General features: G+C 37.6%; 1 protein-coding gene across 7 annotated transcripts in view; it reads left to right on the top strand.

Annotated features, from left to right (window-relative positions):
* Positions 1 to 22,274, top strand: part of LOC150085649 (cilia- and flagella-associated protein 206) — a 465,016-nt gene that overhangs the window by 218,572 nt on the left and 224,170 nt on the right. For all 7 annotated transcript variants that reach the window (XM_090373411.1, XM_090373412.1, XM_090373415.1 and 4 more), the window contains one exon: positions 15,627 to 15,719. In XM_090373411.1, the coding sequence (XP_090229537.1) occupies positions 15,627 to 15,719 (93 nt within the window). The remainder of the gene's footprint in view (positions 1 to 15,626; positions 15,720 to 22,274) is intronic.

Genomic DNA, 22,274 nt, shown 5'->3' with positions numbered 1-22,274 from the left:
ATTAACAACCCTGCCAACCTTTGTATCATCTGCAAACTTCGACATTAAGCCTGATATATCTTCATCAATATCATTGATAAATATACAAAACAACAGTGGACCTAACACCGAACCCTGTGGGACTCCACTAATAACATTAGTCCAAGAAGAGCAGCACCCATTGATTACCACCCTCTGTCTTCTCGCACTTAACCATCCTTTTATCCATTGTAGCAACTTACCCTTAATACCATTCTGCTCCAATTTGTACAATAGTCTTCCATGCGCAACAGTGTCAAAAGCTTTCCTGAAATCCAAATATATGATATCAAAATTGTTTTTTGCATCCAGTTCCTTTGTAACCACATCATAATATCCTATCAAATTTGTCAGACAAGACTTTCCCTTAACAAACACATGCTGTGTCTGAATTATTGCTGCAGTCTTGTCTAGATGATCCTGCAATGCATCCTTAACCAGCGACTCCATTTTTTTACCCCGAACAGAAGTTAAACTAACGTAAGCACGGGTTGAGGTGTGACTCCCACACCACATTCAGAATTGCCGCCCCTCTATGTTACCAGGCAGTACTAGGTGGTAGATGACTCTCATCAACCGGTGCAATACCACCACTTTGCTTATTGGAGGCTTGAAGTGGTGGAACCCATGTTTAGTCTCTAGAGCTAAGTTCTGGTCAACCCTTCCCTATCTCTTCCATCATGCAGTATGATTGATGACTTTTGAGGTTATGATGAACGTCGTGGCGAGATCCAATATTCCTTACATTTCAAGGGTACAGCTCTAAAATGGTGTTCGCAGGCCGGCCGCTAGTTAGTACACCGGACCGAACCTATTGGAAACTCTCTAGGAGGCTTACGGATCAGCTAGGGTATAATCTTGCTACCTCTACTCTGCCAGATAGTGACTGGAGGGAGTCCCTAACCTGTGTATGTGGGGAGCATTGTCGAGGCCACGTTATGTCATGGATCTGGATATATTCTTCCCATGTGTACGCCATATCCAAAAATTTCATTACTTCATACAGCATGTCCCACTCACTTTTTCTTACTATTCAATACACCATGAATTGTCAAACTAATAGAGCAACCTTATCAGCAAAAAGATCTAAACCTCCCAAGCACTTCCTAATTCATTTCACAAATATACGTGGTCTCAATTCCAATCTCAACGATGTCCATTTCCACTTGCAGTCTGCCAAACCCCATGTACTTTTTCTCACAGAATCTCAGTTATCTGTTGATCCGACTACTGCTCATCTCAGTTGCCCAAATTATTTGCTGTATGATTCCTTTCACCTCAAAGATGGTACTTGGTATTGTACCATCTGATATTGACAGGCAATATGGTATTCTGATATTGACAGGCAATATGGTATTCTGATATTGACAGGCAATATCAGAATACCATTCTGATATTGTCTGTCAGAGACTTGGTGATTTGGAATCTCCTCTTTTCGATCTTCTCTGGCTTAAAATCTCTCTACCTCATTGTGTTCAAATTCATCTGTTGTCTCTACCATTCTCCCAACTCCACTATTCACTTGGAGCTCTTTGACTTCCTCTCTTTGCAACTTGACTTTCTCCAGTCCAACTTTCCTAACACTGAGGTAATTTTCCTTGGTGATTTTAATGTTCACAACTGCAGCTGGCTTCCGTTTTCTAGTCAAACCGATCCAGCTGGTCGAGATGCTGAGGCTTTTGCAATTACTAATGACCTTGCACAGATTGTTCATTTACCTACAAGAATACCTATTGATACAGCCAACACACTTGATCTACAGACAATCCTATTGATACACATACAGACAATCCTATTAATACAGCCAACACACTTAATCTTTTTCTCGCAAACAATCCTTCTAAGTACACAGTCGAAGTGAGAGGTCATTTTGGCACTTCAGATCACAACTTGGTGATTGTCTCTTCTCCAATGGAGCCTTTATCTCATGGCTATTTCCAACCTCGTGTTGTTTGGCATTACAAGAATGCAAAATGGGATGACCTGTGAGATTTCTTTTCTTCTTTTCCTTGGTCAGAATACTGTTTCGAAACTTCCGATGTCAGCGTTTGCTCAGACCGTGTCAGTGAAATTATTCTTGCAGGAATGGAATCCTTTATCCCACACTCCACTTTAAAATCTCTTCCTTTATCTAAACCTTGGTTTTCCAATAAATGTGCTAAGGCTGTCCAAGAGAAGAATGTTGCATATCGTAATTGGCTTGTTTCCAATTCTTCAGTTTCATTTTCTGCTTACACCAAAGTTTGCAACAATTGTAAAGCAGTTATTAATCAGTCCAAACTAGAGTTTGAACAGGCTAAGAGTAGAAAACTTGCTTCTTGCCCTAATGGTAGCCGAGCATTCTGGTCTCTTGCCAAAGCTATTGGCCGCAACTTTTGCCCATCTCTGCTCCCACCTCTGTCCAAACCAGATGGTTCTGTTGTCACTTCAGCCAAGGATAAAGCTGACCTGCTAGCATCCCATTTTTCTTCGAGCTCATGTATTAATGATCTTGGTAAAACACCTCCCACCATTCCGAACACGCTCCATTCAATGCCTCCTGTGGTCTTCCGTCAAAAGGATGTTTTGACTAACCTTGATTCTAAGAAAGCTCCAGGTCCCAATGGTATTTCTCCACTTGTTCTCAAAACCTGTGCTCCTGAACTTACTCCTATTCTTTGCTGCCTTTTTTTCCTTTCTTATTCCAAAGGTGTTTTTCCTTCTGCTTGGAAATTTGCTCATATCCAGCCAGTTCAAAAGGGTGACAAATCCCTCCCATCCAATTATCGTCCCATTGCAATTACTTCTACTCTTTCTAAAGTAATGGAGAAATCAATTAACCGCCAACTCTTAAACTAACTAGAAACCTTCCGTCTGAGCAACGTTCGCCAGTATGGATTCCGTCAGTGTCAATCCACTGGTGATATTCTGGCTTATGTTACTCATTTATGGACTAATTCAATGGAAAGTTTCGGTGAAACACAAGTAGTTGCTCTTGACATCTCAAAGGCTTTCGATCATGTTTGGCATAAGGGTCTTCTAAACAAGCTTCCATCTTATGGTTTGCCAACTGTTTTTAGTAATTGGTTATCCAGTTTTCTCTCTGATCGCTCACTGAGGGTGATGGAAGATGGCTCTCTGTCTTCTAACTAATCCACTAATGCCGGTGTCTCCCAAGGTTCAGTTCTTTCCCCCACTCTTGTCCTCTTGTATATTAATGACCTTCTTCCATTGACTGGAAATCCTATCCATAGTTTTGCCGATGATAGCACATTGCATTCTATTTTCCATTTTGAGAAACCTAGCCCTGCTCGATCAGCTTCAACTTCTCGAAAATCTGCTACTAATTCCTTAAATGCCGATCTTCAGGTAATTCTCCAGTGGGGCAAAGACAACTTAGTTGATTTCAACCCTTCTAAAACTCAGTCTTGTCTTATATCTCGCAAAAAGGTTTCTTCTGCTCATATGGTTATCTTTAGTGACACTCCAGTTTCTAGGCAAAATGATGTATCTCTTTTGGGGATTACCCTGACTTCTAATCTCTCGTGGCACAAGCACATTACAAGTATTGCTTCCTCTGCATCTAAAAAACTTGGTTTTCTCTTTCACTCTTGGCGTTAGTTTTCTTCCAAACAGCTGCTCACTCTGTATTAATCGCAAATCCGCCCTGCCATGGAATATTGTTCCCACATCTGGGTTGGTGCCTCCAAAACCTCTCTCAGGCTTCTTGATTCCATTCAGAAGAGGGCAGTTAGGTTAATTAATGATTCATCTCTAACAGAGTCTCTCCACTCGCTGTCTCATAGACGTACTGTTTCTTCTGCATGCCTCTTCTACAGATACTTCCATGGGCACTGTTCTTCTTAATTGGCTTCTATAATTCCCGCTGTCTCCTTCAAAACAGTCCGAACACATTCCGCCACCAGCCAACATCCATTTACTGTCCGACTTCAAACTCACAGAACCAACTTTTCATCTTCCTCATTTATTCATTCAACTGCCATTTTCTGGAACAACCTTCCTTCATACGTATTTCCTGAAAATTACAGTCTACAGAAGTTCAAGAATAATGTCAACAAATATCTTCTTTCGTCTTCTCAACCTCCAACCGAAGCACGGTACTAAGTACTATAGGTTCTAATACCTCTCATGTTTGGGGTTTACATTAAAAAAAAAAAAAACTCTTTCTCTCTCTCTCTCTCTCTCTCTCTCTCTCTTTTTTTTTTTTTTTTTTTTTCTTGAGGGGTTTTTCAGTGGGCTCCCCCCCTGCCAACCCACTCTTCCCTCTGATGAGGTATTGGTCATGGCACACTGTCAGTGGCGCCTCCGTAGCCAGGTGGGAAGGAGCAGCAGCGTGTAGCACACGCTTCTTGATTAGACCGGGGTTCGAGCCCGTCACCACCAAATACGGAGGATGCGGAAAGGTCAGGGAATGACCACCGCATATTCCCGGAGCAATATGGCCTTAGTTGCTAATGCTCCTAAAAACCAAAATAACAATAACAGCACTGTCAGCAGGGGCCATCATTCTTGTTGGCCCCTTCCTTCTGTTTTCTACCCTCCAGTCTTTTGCCTCCCCCTTTACTTTTCTCTTACACAACAGGTTTTTTTTTATATATATATATATATATATATATATGTATATGTGCTCCACAGGTCTAAATCTAAACACATCAAAATTATTGCCCGACCTATTTAGCTCTAGAACAAATTATCAGCGAACAACCCTATGCTCTGTTAAAATTACAACCATTGCTCAAGAAACAGTGATCATCTCATTCTCAAATCTGCTCCTAGCCACTGAAATCCTAGGAAAGTATGTGGCAGGACCCACCATAGTAATCTAATATCAGTGGTACACCCAGTCAGCCTCCCCATGGTACATTGTAATAACATTGAGTTCCACTAGGGGCTTAGTGGCTAATAGACCGGAGGAACAAACGGTACAACACAATATACAGCACGTGACCCTACACACCTTGAAATCTCTGGCCCGATATACATCTGTGGAGATGGGAGAAACCCTAGGAGCCATTAGACACTAACACACCTTACACCTTACTCAATACAGTGTTCTTGTATTATTCTCTATATCATGTGAACTCTGACTTTATGTTGTCTTCCCAGAGTATAAACAGAAAATTTACTCACACACACACACACACACACACACACACACACACACACACACACACACACACACACACACACACACACACACAAAGAGTATAACTACACTAATTTGCACTAAGGAGTGGTTGGGTATTCAAAATTATAGAATTTAATTATATATAAATATTTTCAAGCCATAATTTGTAGAAACAAGCAAATTTATTTGAAATCCAATAGCATACTGTGTATTAATTTAGACGGTATCTGGATAAAAATTTTGGCAAAAAAACTTTTATAAAAATATATTTAAATCAAAATGGAATAGAAATCAAACAGAACACAAAAAATATGATTTTTTAAACAGTGGACATTAATTATTAAATGATAATAACTATAATATATACAAAGTCCCATCCAAATCGCATTACGATATTTAAAGATATTTGAAATATTTTGTTAAGGTTCTATTGTATTGCCATTTCATAACTTTGCTCTCTTTAGTTTTCTCAGAGCATAGAAACATTTTTTTTTAATTCCTCATCAGAATTAGCATATTTAGTAAGAGTAATGAGGCAACTTCTGCATTTGTGTATTTATGTTTTTCTTTTCTACTGTATTCTTCTATTTCTTCACTTCTTGCTTCACCTACAGTTACCCCCAACTTTGATATGCTACTTCATTTTCTTCTGTATCCACATTCTTATATCCCCAAAATCAAATCCATTTTTGCAACACACGTTGACACTTTTTTTTTTTACTTCATCTAAATAAATAAGAACATCTTAAAGATATTTAGATGAATAAGCAGAGTAAGAACATCTCCATTTGGAGATGTTCTTACTCTGCTTTACTTCCCTCCCATTTTTAACCAGCATGTTTAATGTTAGCATTTTTTAATAATGGCTACTGTCTTTTACTTTTGTGAGAATCATCAAAATAAACATGTACATTCTCTCTCTCTCATTCTTGTCTTGAATGATGGTTGCATGTTTCTCATCCATAAAATCAAACAAATTGACAACACAATTTATAGACATGATATGCTGATGACTCATGGCTTTGGCACAATTAAAAGCAAGCCAGAAACAAAACAAAAATAATAAATAAATAATAATGAGAGTAATACTTAAGTACTATAATTGGCTATTTAAAAAAAGTTAATAGCAATTGGTTTTGTGGGACTGTTTTCATACATCTATCTTTAAGAAGCTTATAAAACAGGTGTGAATGAATATTTCTCATTAGGTTTTTTTTTGCCCTCCCGGTCAGGAATAATAAACACTACAAAACTAAAATATCCATTCACAATGACAGTCTTCATTTTAAAAAAAAAAATGGAATCTATAAAGAAATCAGTATTTTTTACTCTGTTTACAGCGCATTCAATAGCTTGCTTAAGCCTGCTTATCTACTGGGCATAAAACTCTTTACAGCTTTTTCAGCTTTACATATCTGACTTTGTTATCAGAGTCGACTTTCCAGTAGGAAAGAATAAGCAACTTTAAAAATATAAACACTTTTCTATGCTAAAGTCATTTAGAAATATAAGAAAAGATAAGAAATAAATTTGTCCAGGCAGCAAACAGCCATGGTTGACAGGTATTTCAATGAAAATTTATTTGCTCTATAGCATGTATCGTGGCAGAGAAGGAAAATGCGTGGGATGCATATAAATTGTCAGGCGACACAGAAGCCTATGGCAGATATAAGCTAGCCTATAATCAAGACACAAAGCAGATTAGGCAAGCTAAGGCAGATTACGAGAAATCTTTGGCAAAGGATGCTAAGAAAAACAGCAAGGATTTCTTTACTTATATAAACCCTAAAAGGAAGGGGATGAATCAGATTGGTCCACTTCATATCAATAGTTCGAATGTTGATGATTCTGCTCAGATAGCTGACAATCTTAATGAGTATTTTTCTACATTCACACACATGAGGAGTTATTAAGGGAGTTGAATCCCAGAAGTTTATCAAACTCTAACAGGGTGCTTAATGATTTTCTAATGACTGAGAGCAAGTTGACGAGAAATTGTTGAAGTTAAACATAAGAAATGCACATGGGATAGATGGGATCTATCCAATTTTTTAAAGGAGGTGATAAAGGTAGTAAACAAACCCGAAGCCATAATTATGAGAGCATCCTTGGACTCAGGGGAAGTCCCGAAGTACTGGAGATGTGCAAGTGTATCACGAATTCACAAAGGAGAATCTAAGGGTGGCTGAGTAATTACAGGCCAGTTAGTTTAATTTCTGTTCTGGGTAAAATAATTGAGTCACTGGTTAAAGATGCATTGCAGGATCATCTAGACAAGACTACAGCAATAATTCAGACACAGCATCGGTTTGTTAAGGGAAAGTCTTGTCTGACAAATTTGATTAGATACTGTGATGTGGTAACAAAGGAACGGGATGCAAAAAATAATTTTGATATCATATACTTCAATTTCAGGAAAGCTTTTAACACTGTTGCGAATTGAAGACTACTGTACAAATTGGAGTAGGATGGTATTAAGGGTAAGTTGCTACAATGGATAAAAGGGTGGTTGAGTGGGAGAAGACAGAGGGTGGTAATCAATGGATGCTTCTCTTCATGGACTAATGTTATTAGTCCCCCAGGGTTTGGTGCTGGGCCCATTGTTGTTTTGTGTATTTATTAATGATATTGATGAAGGTATATCAGGCATAGTGTCGAAGTTTGCAGATGATAGAAAGGATGGCAGGTTTGTTAATGACAGTAATGGCAGTGTGCTACTGCAACAGGATCTAGAAAATATGGGCAGATCGGCTGAGAAGTGGTAACTGAAGTTTAACATTGACAGATGCAAAGTATTGCATATGGGTAGAAGTAACCTCAGATAAACATACCAACTGAGTGGTAGTACATTTAGGGTGGTATAAAATGAAAAGGACCTGGGAGTAATTGTGCAGTCAGATACGAGGTTTTCTGAGCAATGCAGATAGGCTGCAAGAGCAGGTCATGGAGTTTTGTCAATGATATACAGGAATTTTGCTAGCAGGGAAAAAAGGATGTGATTATCCCTTTGTATAAGGCAATGGTCAGGCCATGCCTTCAGTACTGCGTATAGGTCTGGAGGCCTCATTTTAGGAAGGATGTAGATTTGCTAGTGTGTACAGAGAAGGGCAACGTGATTGGTTGAGGGAATGAAGGGGAAGAGAGGCTTAATTTCTGCAAATTGCAGCAGCTGGAGACTAAGCACCTGTGAGGTGATCTGATTGAGGTGTATACAGCCTTGAATGGGTTGAGTACGCTGAATTCTGATGGGATTCTTCTGCTTGCTCAGATTACAAACCTAAGGGGGCATAAATTCAAATTGAGGAAAGACAGTTGTAGAATAGATATGTGAAAATTTTCCTTTAGCTAGCAGGTGGTTAATTGCTGCTGGAACAAACTTCCATCTGTCGTTGTGGAAGTTGATAGCTTAAATAAATTTAAGGAGGAACTGGACAAACTTTTAGAGGGAATGGTTGTGTGATTTTTTTTGGCTGATGCTACATAAGCTCATATGCTTGCTTTCTTGCATCACATGCCTCTATTACTATTACTATAATTTTACCCTAAAGATGGGATGAAAATATTGAATGAGTGATCACTTTCTGTGAAAATGTGCCGAGATTCTCACCTTTAATGATATCTATTTCTCTCTCTATATATATAAAGGGTGTTCCAGGAGGAAAGGTCAATATTCCTGGAGGTGAAAGGATAGGTCATTTTAAGCAGAAAAGTTCATATAAACATGTGCACTATCCCATATGGCTTCCGAGATAGAGCTAATTTAATGTACATTTGTTTTGAAATTGGCACACAATATTTTCCTTCCCTCCCATCAGACTGTGCTATTTTATTGTCATTTGCCAGTTATCAGTTGATTGTTATGACTGTAGAAGTGAATAAGACTGCGAGTGAATCCGTGAGTAGCGTCAGTTGTCAGTTCTAATTGTAGAAGTGTTTGCTAAAAATGTCGCACATTTTTACTAATGCTGAATATGCAGATATGCTATATGTTTACAGCTTCTGCGATAGTAGTGCCCCTGCTGCTGCTGTTAAAGAATACCGTCGGCACTTTCCTACACGTCGAATTCTGGATCGTAGAGTGTTTTCCATTTTCAACACATTGTATGAAAGTGGTATGCTGCCCATGCTTCATCTGAACGAGGACGTCGAGAAAATGTGCAGGAATGGGAACACATTCTGAACATGGTTCAGCATAGTCCTACAATTAGCATGTGAAGACCTTCTGCACGTCTCAGTGTGTCACGAACACACATATGGCGAACACTAAATGAAGAGAGCTTGTACCCATTTCACCCTTGTACCCGTTTGCAAAATCTTAACATAGGGGACAGTGCCACGCATCTTGAATTTTGTCATTGGTTAAATGCCAATAGTATTGATGGAAGTGCTTTCATCAATACTATTTACTGATGAAGCCACATTTACCCAGAATGGAATCAGCAACACACATAACACTCATCGATGGTCGCACGAGAATCCACATGGTACAGTGGAAACAAATTTCCAAGTTCGTTTCTCAATCAATGTGTGGTTTGTTTGTTTCTTGTTTGTTATTTGGTTTTTAGGAGCATTAGCAACTTAGACCATATTGCTCCCGGAATATGCGGTGGTCATTCCCTGACCTTTCCGCATCCTCCGTATTTGGTGGTGATGGGCTCGAACCCCGGTCTAATCAATAAGCGTGTGCTACGCACTGCTGCTCCTTCCCGCCTGGCTACGGAGGTGCCCCAATGTGTGGTGCGTTATGGTCGATAACCTTCAATTTTTGCAAAATAAATTAGGTGAACAACTAGAGGACGTTCCTTTGGCCACACAGTGTACTATGTACTTTCAGCATGACGGGCCCCTTCCATTTCTACCAGATGTGTGAAGCAACATCTGGACCGAATTTTCCCTAATCGGTGGATTGTGCATGGTGGTGGTGCCATTAACTGGCCACCAAGATCTCCAGACCTAACCCCATTAGATTTTTGTTTATGGTGTTGGATGAAGAGTGAAGTGTACAGAAGGAAGGTGGATACAAGAGATGATCTGCTAGCTCGCATAATGGATGATGTTGCCCATATAAAGGAACGTGAAGATACACTTAGACAAGCAACATGCCGTGTTCTCATGTGAGTAGAAAAGTGCATTGAAATTGATGGTGGCATTTTGAAAATTTATTATAAACTGTTCCAAATTTGTCACTTGAAAAATAAATATTCAAATGCCTCTATCTCAGAAACCATTTGGGATAGGGTACATGTTTATATATGAACTTTTTTGCTTAAAATGACCTATCCTTTCACCTCCTGGAATATTGACCTTTCCTCCTGGGACACCCTGTATATATATATATATTTGGACCGTATATTTCAGACCAATGGATGAGACCTGGTGACACGTCATGCAATTTCTGATGAATAGTTTTTGAAAATAATAAAGAACCTTAAATCTTTTATTGTAAAATACAAAATACTATTGCATGACTTCCCATTCTGTTTTTTCAGGAGGAAGTGGTTTTATAATCATAGCCTGCTACCAAACTGGCATATACACCTACCTAGCAATTAAAGTTCACGGATCAGCAGAACAATATAAAGTAGATGTAAGACCACATGTGGAATACTGTTTTCAAATATGGAGACCTCATCTGAAAAAAGACTTTGAGATTCTTGAAAGAGTCCAAAGACATGCAACTCGAATGGTGAGATCAGCAGAATGATAACCATATGAAGAAAGGCTTCAGTTATGTGGGCTACAGAGCTTGATAACCAAGCACCTCAAGGTGACTGATTAAGTTTTATTAGACTCTAAGAGGGATTAGTAAAATGAATGAAGGTGGAATTCTCACAATTCTAAATAATTCCAGAACTAGGGGTCATAAATTCAAATTACAGGGGTTGAGGTTTAGATTAGGTTGTAGAAAGTTTTCTTTTATCCAGTGAGTCACTTATTGCTGGAACAAGTTGCCGTTGCAGGTGACTGATGCTGATAGTGTAAATAAAATTCAAAGTTCAACTGAATAGTTAACTGTGTGAGGAGAGAAGCATATATAGGAACTCCCTGACTTACCTAATACTCGACTTACAGAAATTCGACTTTATGTAAGTTTTGGTGGCCAGTGCAAACTTAATAAAATCGTGGAAACGTATTTTGCATCCAGTTGGAATAAATGGAAGTATCGTGAAAATATCGTAATGTGAACCCAATACCACTGTTGCATTTTTTTTTTTTTTTTTTTTTGTAATTCGTTCCAAGTCCTTGGAAGTTGAAAATTTCACTATATTACTAAGCGATTTATCTCTCTAAAATGTCATATTTATAATGGAAATTACACTACCCTTTCATCGTTATCATATGTTCCCGTTATAAGAATCAATTTTGAACGCCTTTGTGATATTTTTCTAAAGAACGTTTCTGGAAGTCACTACCAGAAAACAATAAAAACAATTTGCACTTTCCGGTTTATTGGGCTTTTCTGTTAGTGCAAGAAATAATAAATGGGTAGTGACTCACTCTTATTGCATTTGCGATAATACCGATAACTGCAATTGTGGGGTTTTTATGGTATTATGATGAAATGAGTTCCCCTTCACTGAAATCTTCAATCATATAAAAAACAAATTTTCAGAAACTTCTCTTCATTCCTATTTACGTATTACAATGATGAAGGGAAAGCGACCAATGAAAAGTGCAAGTGGTGGTAGTGCCAAGAAACAAAAAATGATTTTGAAATGAATATGAAAATGATTAAAAAGTACGAACAGAACAAAGTTTGTCATCTATTGCAAAGAAATTAGGTCTCGCTTCTTCAACAGTAAATACTATTTTAAAGGACAGTGCACTTATAAAAGAACATGTCAAAGGATCAACGCACTTAAGATCAACAGTGATCACAAAACAGCGTTCAGGTGCTATATCGAAGATGGAAAACTATTAATAATATGGATGGAAAACAGATTCAGAAGCGAGTGCTCCTGAGTCTAATGACCACTCAAGCAAAAGCAAGAAGTATTTACGAAGATATTATGAATAAGTACGGTGAACCACAACCCAAGTTCGTGACAAGCAACGGGTGGTTTAATAGGTTCAAGCATTGTGCTGGTTTCCACAACATTAAGTATGTGATGAAGTCGCAAGTGCCGATTTTGCAGCTGCAGAGAAATTTTGTGATGTGTTGGAAAAAATTATTGATGAAGGCAGCTATTCAATACAGCAATTTTTTAACGTTGACGAGACTGCTCTGTATTGGAAAAAAATGCTGGATCGAACATACATTGCCAAAGAGGAAAATACAACTCAAGGTTTCAAGGCATCAAAAGATGGTGCCACGTTCTTGCTTGGGGGCTAATACAGCGAGAGATTACAGATTAAAACCACTGCTTGTGTACCATTCTGGAAATCCTCTTGCATTTAAGGGCATCAATAAAGCCACCCTATCCGTGCATTTCCGATCGAACCAGAGAGCATGGATAACAATATCTCCCTTTGAGGTTTAAATGTTGCTTCATTCCCGAGGTTGAAAAATATTGTAAAGACAATGACATTCCTTTCAAGATTTTGCTTCTATTAGATAATGCTCCTGGACATCCTACGCATCTAGATGATTTCAGTTCGAACGTGAGAATCGTATTTCTACCACCAAACATGACTTCATTCATCCTACCTATGAATCTAGGTGTTACTTCAAATTTAAAAGCACGCTAATTACGCACATTTGCTCGGGCATTGTCTGCAGTAGACGATGAGAAAAATTTTATGTTAAGAGACTTTTGGAAATCTTACTATTTACCATGCCATCTTAAACATTAGTAAGGCCTGGGTGGAAATTATTAAAGTTGTTTAAATGGCACATGGAAGAAAATATGCACAAGGCATGTAAAAGGCTTTGAAGGATTTGGAAAAGGCGAATCATATGAAGAGGTTACAGATAAGATTGTAAAGGTTGCAGAGCTACTTCAGTTGGAGGTTGATGCCAAAGACATGGAGGAGTTAATAGAGGAAGAAGAGAAGGAATTATCTAATGAAGAACTTATTGACTTGCAGGCAGCGATAGTGATAGAATAAAATGCTGATGAAGTTCAAGATGAACCAAAATGAGGAGCCGAAATGCTTCATCATCACAGAGATGGCCATGGCGAGATTTGAGAAAATGGATCCTAATCATGAATGATTCTTAAAAGTTAACAGAAGGGTGAATTATATGCTTACTTGCTACAAATAAATCGACAATGAAAATAAAAAAGCCACTGTCCAGCCATCCATTAATATGTTCTTTCATAAGGTTGAGTGGCCGACCCCTTCTAAATCTCCACAGCCCTCAACCTCCACAGTGGCATACTTATCAGCTGAAGACATCGATTCTGGCAACGATGCTCGAGAGGTAAAACTTACTGATGCTCTGCCTGTCTCCACTTTTATTTTATAATTTTATAATTTTTTTTAAATTGCATGCTTTTGTAATTTTTCCTGCGCATGAGATAAAAAATTGTATATATACAATAAATAATTCTATTTACATGTTTGTCGAACATTTCTTTTTTGTTTCAATCAATTCAGCGAGTGCTGCACAAGCATGGGAGCCGACAGGGCTAGCCGGGTGGGTAAAATGCCTGCCTGGCAACCCAAAGGGTGTGGGTTTGAATCCCACCTCGGGCTTGGATCAGAGTAGAAAATGCAAAAACCTTGGGAGGTGCAATATGGCCACAGAAGCCGATGCGCCAACAACTAATAAAAAAAAAAAAAAAAAAAAGCATTGGGGAAATTCTAACTTACGTAAAATCTGACTTATGCAACGTTCCGCAGAACGCAACCCTTACGTAAGTTGGGGTGTTCCTGTAATTTGCATTTTCTTATCTACTTGTGCATTTTTTTTGTTTGTTTTTTTGTCAGTGCAGTAAAAGCCTGTGGCTTTCTTGCACTATATGGCGAATATTATTACTGGTGAAGGTAAAGAAAGCAAACATGAGAACTTACCGGATAACCTGGTTTGTCGCTACTGCAATTTCTCCCGGCATTCTCGGTAAATATACGATGCATGTTATCGGTAGGGGCAATAGAAGTCGAGAACAATATATTGATTTACTTGTAGGTGTGACAGACAATATGGGAAGTCAATGTGGATTGGTGTGTGAACAGATGATAACATCATAGCATTAAGTGACTGATTGACATTATGATATGGGAAGGAGCAGCAGTGCGTAGCATATGCTTCTTGATTAGACCGGGGTTCAAGCCCGTCACCACCAAATATGGAGGATGCGGAAAGGTCAAGGAATGACCACCGCATATCCCAGAGCAATATGGCCTTAGTTGCTAATGCTCCTAAAAAAAAAAACCAAGCATATATATATATAAAGAATCTTTCTTTTCTTATTATTTCCTAACATAACCTTTAAAGTTAGGTATAGAACTGTAAAACTTCAAAACAGGGTGCACACTCCAGTGTAGGATTACCCAATGATTTCCTTTATTTATATAATCTAGCCTTTTTTTTCACTAGCCTGCTTGAATCCATCCCAAATTAGTGGCGTAAATTAACATAACCTTTTTTTTTTTACCAGCCAAAAATGAAAGTCTATTAAAAACGCACACTTCTTTTGCACTGTTCTTAAGTTTTACTGATTACATTAAACCTTTTCTGTTTTTCTTAACGTAACTTTTTTTCTTTGTATGTTTTTAAGGTTAGGAAACCTACCTTAAAAACATACAAAGAAATCAGTAATATGGTTTTTTAATAACGAAAACACTCGTGAACTCAAAAATCTGAAAAAACTAATCATTACATTGTTTGTTTGGTAAGTTTCCCATAGTTTTCTGTGGTTCTCGTGGTGGTTCTTTACCTTAGCCCTATTACCATTACTACACAAAACAGTTAGATGTTCTTCAGCGATTTCCTTTGGCTTTTTCCACTCATTTTTGGTCATGTTCTTATGAAAAAAATAGTAATGACAAAAAAAATGATAAGGCAGCAGCAATTATCATTATAAAGTTTATCAACTATGCTTCCAGTCTCAAATATTTTAATACTTTCTTTGACTTGTTGTTGGTTTTTCTGGGTATTTTTAACTTACTTTGACAGAACAGGATGAAAGAAAAAAAATTACTTAAAAAATAAATTTATTAATTTATTTCATTACCAATAACTTCCCATAAGTAAGGTATCCAGGGCCTTTCTTGTAGTCACACAAAAGCTTGCACATTTCAGATGTATAATATACTGCCCAGATATACTAATATTAGATTTCCTGTTTTTCCTGATGAAAATCCCCAATTGCTGGGAAGTGAACCTGAATCTTTTATTTTACTGAGACAAACCGACTTAGCTTCTCTGTAAGCCTAGAAAATATTGTTCCATTTTGAACTGATTGCAATTCAGATGCATACCAAAAATGTGCAAACTTTTGTGAGTTAAATAAAAAATAACAAATTAATGCTCTGTGAATCCTGACTTCTGAGACATCTATTACAATGTCATATATTCCATTTCTTTTTGTAGTTGTAGGAATTCTAACAGAAGCTGCCCCAGTGTTTTCAAGAAAGCTGAAAGGTGAAGCTGAAAATACCAACAGAATTGCAGAACAGATAAGTGGTATATTAAAAAGGATGTCTTTCCTTCCTTATTATATGTTTTATTTATCATTTATAATTCATGGGCCTGGAAGTATCTATAACCCTCTGAGGAGTGAGTTTTCCGATTAGTGGTGAGCTCTTTTCAGTAAGCTTCCTTGTGGAATTTTAAAAATTTGGATGTAACTGCTTTTAAATATTAACTTGTTCTTATTTTTATTTGATTGCTCAACATAAGAACAGAATTATTGTCAAAATTAAATAAGAATTTTTTAACATTTCAAAAAATTGTTAAAAAAGATCATAAAAGACTTCTTTTTTTTTTTTTGTGTGATGTAGTGATATACAGTAATACCCCGAAGTTACGCGATAGGTGGGTCCGACAAAAATTGCGTAAGTCGGGGTATAACTTTGCATATAAATACATATAATTTTTTTTAATTGGGACCAAGGACTAACAAAAACACTAGTTTAGAAGAACAATATTTAATAAAATTGCAGTTATTTATACATATTAATACAAAATATGTATTAAAAAAATAAATGAGTTACGTAAAAAAGTTATTTTGATGTCGATGGCTTCATAAAATCTAACAAATTTGTCTGACAACACAGCGCCTTCTTTTTTTCACGCAGAATTTCTTCGTAGCAAGCTAATAATTTTTTTATTCCTTGCTTTGTAGCTATAACGCGTTCTTCATTGGAGTCTATGTGTTCTAAAATTTTTAAGCCCTTTTCAATTGAGCTGAGACCTTCTGTCAAACTTGCAATTGTCATGTGCTTTTCTGGTGGAACTGGGTCTGAAGTGTCGGATACTTCAGTGACGTTTTGCTCACGTATCTCTATGAGCTCATTCATTGTCAGCGCCTGACTATGTGAATCCAACAGCTCGTTGACATCATCATCATTGACTTCCAAATCTAATTGCCTGGCAAGATTAACAACTTCTATCATATGAGCGACATGATCAGTTTCTGGCATTGTTTTCATCTCGTTTTTGAAAAAAAAATGGACAAAGTTTCTTTCAGACACCATTCAATGTTTTTTTGTGAATTTCATCCCAAGGTTCTTCAATGATTCTTACGGCATCTAAAACATTGAATTGTTTCCAAAAGTCTTTAACAGATATCTCACTACATTTTGTCTCATAGTTTCATTCAGACGTGCAAACGAACACCTCGTATAGTAAGCCTTGAATGTTTTGATGACTCCCTGGTCCATTGGTTAAAGCAAGCTGGTTGTGTTTGGAGGCAAAAACACAACTTTCACACGTGGGTCGAAATTAATTAGGGTGGCAGGAGGGTGACTGGGTGCATTGTCAATAAGAAGCATCACTTTAAATGGAATCTGTTTAGACTTGCAATAATGTTCGACTTCGGGTATGAAGTGGTGACCAAACCAGTCCTCAAAAACATAAGCTGTCACTCAAGCTTTATGATTTGACTTCAAAATCACTGGTAAGCTAATTTTAGATATACACCAAACGAAAAAATCAAGAACCACGTAACTCCGAGTTCGCGTAAGTCAGGGTATTACTGTACTGTACATCTCTTTATATATAACATGATTTAATTCAGGAGAATTTTGGGTTCTGTAAGTGCAAATTGGACAACGATAACTGACAGATCTGATCTCCTCCTCTGAATTTTCAAAACTCTTTTCATGCTGCCACCATCTATACTACAACTTTTTGCTATTAGTTAGATAGTTTCAACATAGCTCACAGATGGCAGCATGTATCTGGAAAATTTCAAGAGCACTAGGATATAAATGGGCACATTATTTGAAATAAACTTGAAAAATGTACCTGTATCTCTGTTGTCAAAGAGTTAAGTAGCTTATATGTTTGGTAATACTTATTTTCAATACAAATTGCAAAAAAAAAATGGCACGAGATTCTTAATTTTGTTTTTGAATTGGTCCATTGCATATGTATTTACTGTGGAATCTAGATATAGTTCCCTTTAAATCATTGTAAAGATGATTATGATCAAGGTTATTGCATCCTTGGAATCAGAGGAAGTCCCACAGACTGGACATGTGCAAATGTATCTCCAATTCACAAAGGGGGATCAAAAGATGACACAGGTTAATTACAGAGCTGTTAGTTTGAATTCTGTTCCAGGGAAAATAATGGAGTCACTAGTTAAAGAAGCATTGCAGTATCATTTAGATAAGACTGCAACAATAATACAGACATAGCATGGGTTTGTCAAGGGCAAGTTTTGTCTGACCAATCTGATTGGATAGTATGATGTGGTCACAAAGGAACTGGATGGAAAAAATAATTTTGTTATCATATACTTGGATTTCAGGAAAGCTTTTGATACTGTTGTGCATGGAAGACTACTATACAAATTGGAGCAGTATGGCATTAAGTTAAGTTGCTACAATGGATAAAAGAATGGTTGAGTGGGAGAAGACAGAGAGTGGTACTGTTGTGCATGGAAGACTACTATACAAATTGGAGCAGTATGGCATTAAGTTAAGTTGCTACAATGGATAAAAGAATGGTTGAGTGGGAGAAGACAGAGAGTGGTGGTCAATAGTTACTGCTCTATGTGGACTAATGTTATTAGTGGTGTCCCTCAGGATTCGGTGTTGGCCCATTGTTGTTTTGTATATTTATCAGTGATATTGATGAAGGTATATCAAGCTTAATGTCCAAGTTTGCAGATGATACAAAGTTAGGTAGGGTTGTTAATAACAGTAATGACAGTATACTGCTGTTACAGGATCTGGAAACGTTTGGGCTGAGAAGTGGCAGCTGAAGTTTAATATTGACAAATGCAAAGTACTGCATATGGGTAGCAGTAACCCTAGAGAAATGTACCAACTATATGGAGTTACACTCAGGGTAGTGGAGAATGAAAGAGACCTTGGGGTAATTGTGCAGTCAGATATGAAGTTTTCTGACTGTGTAGACTGGCTACCAGTGTAGATCATGGGGTCTTGTAAATTATATACAGGAATCTTGCGATCATGGATAAGGAGGTGATTATCCCCTTGTATAAGGCAATGTTCAGGCCACACCTTGAGTACTGTGTACATGTCTGGAAGCCTCATTTTAGGAAGGATGTAGAATTGCTAGAATGAGTACAGGAGCAACAAGACTGGTGAAGGGAACAAAGAGGTGCTCTTATGAAAAATGGCTTAAGTTCTTCAAATTGCAGCTTCTGGGGACTAGGCACCTGTGAGGTGATCTGAGTGAGGTGTATAAGGCCTTGAATGGATTGAGCAGGCATAATGCTGAGGGGATTCTTCCTGTTGCTCAGATTGCAAACCTAAGGGGGCATAGATTCACAGTTGTGGAATAGATGTGCGGAAGTTTGCCTTTAGCCAGAGTCTAGGTTAATTGCTGGAATAAACTTCCATCTGTCGTTGTGGAAGTTGATAGCTTAAATAAATTCAAGGCAGAACTAGACAATCGTTTAGAATGACTGGATCAATGAAATGGGAAGAAGGTTTTTTGTTTTTTTTTTTGGCTGATGCTGTATATGCTTGCTTTTTTGCATCATGTACTTCTACTAATGCTAAGTACTGGTCAGTGTTGAAAAACATCATGGTTAGGGTTAAACTTGAATGTGTGCAATTCTGCCAAAACACAATAGGAGGAGTATATGCTGAAAGCCTTGTCACTCAGTTTAGCCCTACAGAGATTGTGCAAGGCTCGTGGGGTAGAATTTTTCTTAGTGTGGTCTCTGCTTATTAAGGAGAGACTGCTTCTACAGGGATAGGATACTCTTAAATAGAAAAGGTACAAGAATATTTGTTAATGCTACCAAGTCAGTGTTAGGTGGGTTGGAAAACTGCTGGCTTGGGAAGGGGAGGATACACAGACAAGTGGATTAAAAATAGCCGCAGGCAGAGGTGAAAGCAATTCTTTCACTTCTGTTGGAATGAGCAGCAGCCTGGAAAGCAAGGTACTGTGGATTTCTAGGACTACTTGGAGTCATCAAGAAATATGTAATACATGGGCTGTGTTCAGGAAACTAAGAGTATGAACAGGTGCATGTATACTTGCATGCACACCAATGCTAGGAATATAGTAAATAAATTTGATGAATTTGAAGTGTTGGTCAAGACATCAAAGGCAGATATTGTTGGGATATCAGAGTTGTGGTGGCACACAGATATAAGGAATGCAGAATTTGAATTCAGAGAGTATTATACATACAGAAAGGACAGATTAGATAAGAAGGGAGGAGGGATTATGCTATTCGGAAACACCTAAAATCTAAGGCATTACATCCAGTTGAAAAGGGAGCCAGTGCAATGTTGAGTCAGTTTGGTGTGACATAAGCACTGGGAATGCAAAAATGAATGTAGGAGTGTGTTATACTGTAGGCCTGATGACTCTGATGAGAACAACAAACAACTGTACAGAGAAATAGAGCAGAACAATAATTTAGAATGTCTTATAATCAGTTATTTTAACTTCCCAGCTATTGACTGGAACTTGTGGATTGGTCACTCACACACTAGCAAGATGTTTGTGGATTTATTGGCTAATTGTTTTCTACAGCAGCATGTTCAAGAGGCAGCCAGAAAGGAACCACTGGGTGGTTGTGATCACAGCCACCTAGTGGTTCCTTTCTGGGGATTTACTTAAAGACATAACAACTATCAGGCATAAAGGGAAGGGTTTTTGCTTTCGTAAACGTATCAATCGACCACCAAAAATTTTGTTAAATTGTAAGCAAATTAAATTTGTTACCCAAAATAAGTATCTAGGTGTTTTATTAGATGCTAGGTTAACATTTGTTCCACATCTGAATTATTTGATGAATAAAATTAAGCGTTTTAGTGCAGCAGCAATACGGATTTCTAGAGAGTGGAGGTTATGTGGATCAGTTTTAAATCTTTATTATACGGCAGTATAATAAAGATTTAAAACTGGGGACTTTAGCCACGAGAGGTTCCAAGCTGGTGAAAGGTTGAAGGGAAGTTTAGCGTTAATAATGTTGAGATCGGAATGGTGACGGTACCATTCGATGGTGAGGGCTTCATATTGAAGAATTCTGTAGCTCGATCTAAGTTTAATAATAGTGATGGCAGAGTCAACAAGGGGGGTGTGGTTGTGGGTTTGAGCATGGGTTATTAACTCAGTGCAGGATTGACTTGTCTTGAAACTGTTGAAGTGGTAGTATGCACGGGTATTGGAAGTTGTGGAGGAACCGAATTTGGTGGTAGTGCTGCCGATGTAACAGGTGTTGCAGTTCGGTTGGCATTTTATGAGATATATTAAGTTATTGAGATCATTGATGGGATATTTGTGTGTATCTTTATAAGAATTAAATAGGAAACCTAGTTTATTGTAAGTGGAAAAGGTGAGGGAGATGTCGGAATCTTTGAATGTACGTCGGAATTGTGCTGCGAGTTCACTATGGTAAGGGAGAACTATGCAAGTATTTGTCTTGTGACTGTGTCTGGTGGGGTTATTAATACTGTTTTTAACGGTGGATATTGTGTGTTGGATGAGTTGAGGGGAGTAGCTCCTGGCTATGAATTTATCAGTAAGGTATTGAAGTTCATTGTGTAGATCGTTTTGTGAAGAGGTGAATTTGATAGCATTGTAGATTTGGTTGTGTAGGACGGCTTTTTTGGTACTAAGGGGATGATGTGAAGTGAAATGTAGATATTTACCGGTGTGCGTGTTTTTTCTGAAAATCTTGGTATTTAAATTTGTGTCTGTTGTATAAATAGTGAGATTAAGAAAATTAATCTGGTTGTCCATTGCGATTTCTCTGCCCACAGGAGTAGGAAGCCTTGATTCCTGAATACCTGTGCGGGAGGAGAGATTTATTAGTTTATTTTATTAATATATAAATATTTTTTATTATTATTTGTTTTTTTTATTTTTATTTATTTTTATTTTCTTTTTGTAAATGTTATTTATTATTAGTATTTTTTATTATATATATTTTTATTTTATTTTATTTATTATTGATATTTTTTATTTATTATTTATTCTTTTTTTTTTTTTTTCCTTTATTCTTTTTTTGCTGGCTCCCAGGCTTGGGCAACTTGGGGGTGGGATTGTTGGCACCCTCTGGTCTAGCACTTCTACCAGAAGGTACTGGAATTTTGTGCGGTCAGCACAGACAGTACAGTAGACCTAGGCCCAGCTCCATGTTCATAAGGAAAAGCATCAGGTAGCAGTTATTCTAGGTAATGACTGCTCTCTGGTGGCTGGGTAATCCTGTATAAGGATAATAAAGTCAGTGATATTAGGTGGATTTGGACAAATGTCTAGGGGCCACCAAAGACAATAATAATAATAATACAAAAATAATAAAAAAATTTCGTAAAGGTGACTACATGCCTCAGACAGTTTTTTAATTCTCTAAAGTGGGACCAACGGATGATTTTACCAACAGCAAATTCTAAATGGGAAGCATTCAAGGAATTAACCTTGGAAGCTACTTGACTTATCATACCAACTAAGGAATACTGCGCAAGGTTTAGGCCTAAATGAATGTCAGATGAACTAATGAGACTCATGGCAGAGAATAAAAATGCATGGGATGCATATAAAGTATCAAGTGACACAGAAGCTTATGGTAGATATAAGCTA

Source organism: Mastigoproctus giganteus, chromosome 5 (assembly GCF_048544385.1).
Source record: "Mastigoproctus giganteus isolate SK-2022 chromosome 5, ASM4854438v1, whole genome shotgun sequence".
In the NCBI taxonomy this organism is placed as follows: Eukaryota; Metazoa; Arthropoda; class Arachnida; order Uropygi; family Thelyphonidae; genus Mastigoproctus; species Mastigoproctus giganteus.
This window is presented reverse-complemented; position numbering and strand designations above follow the sequence as displayed.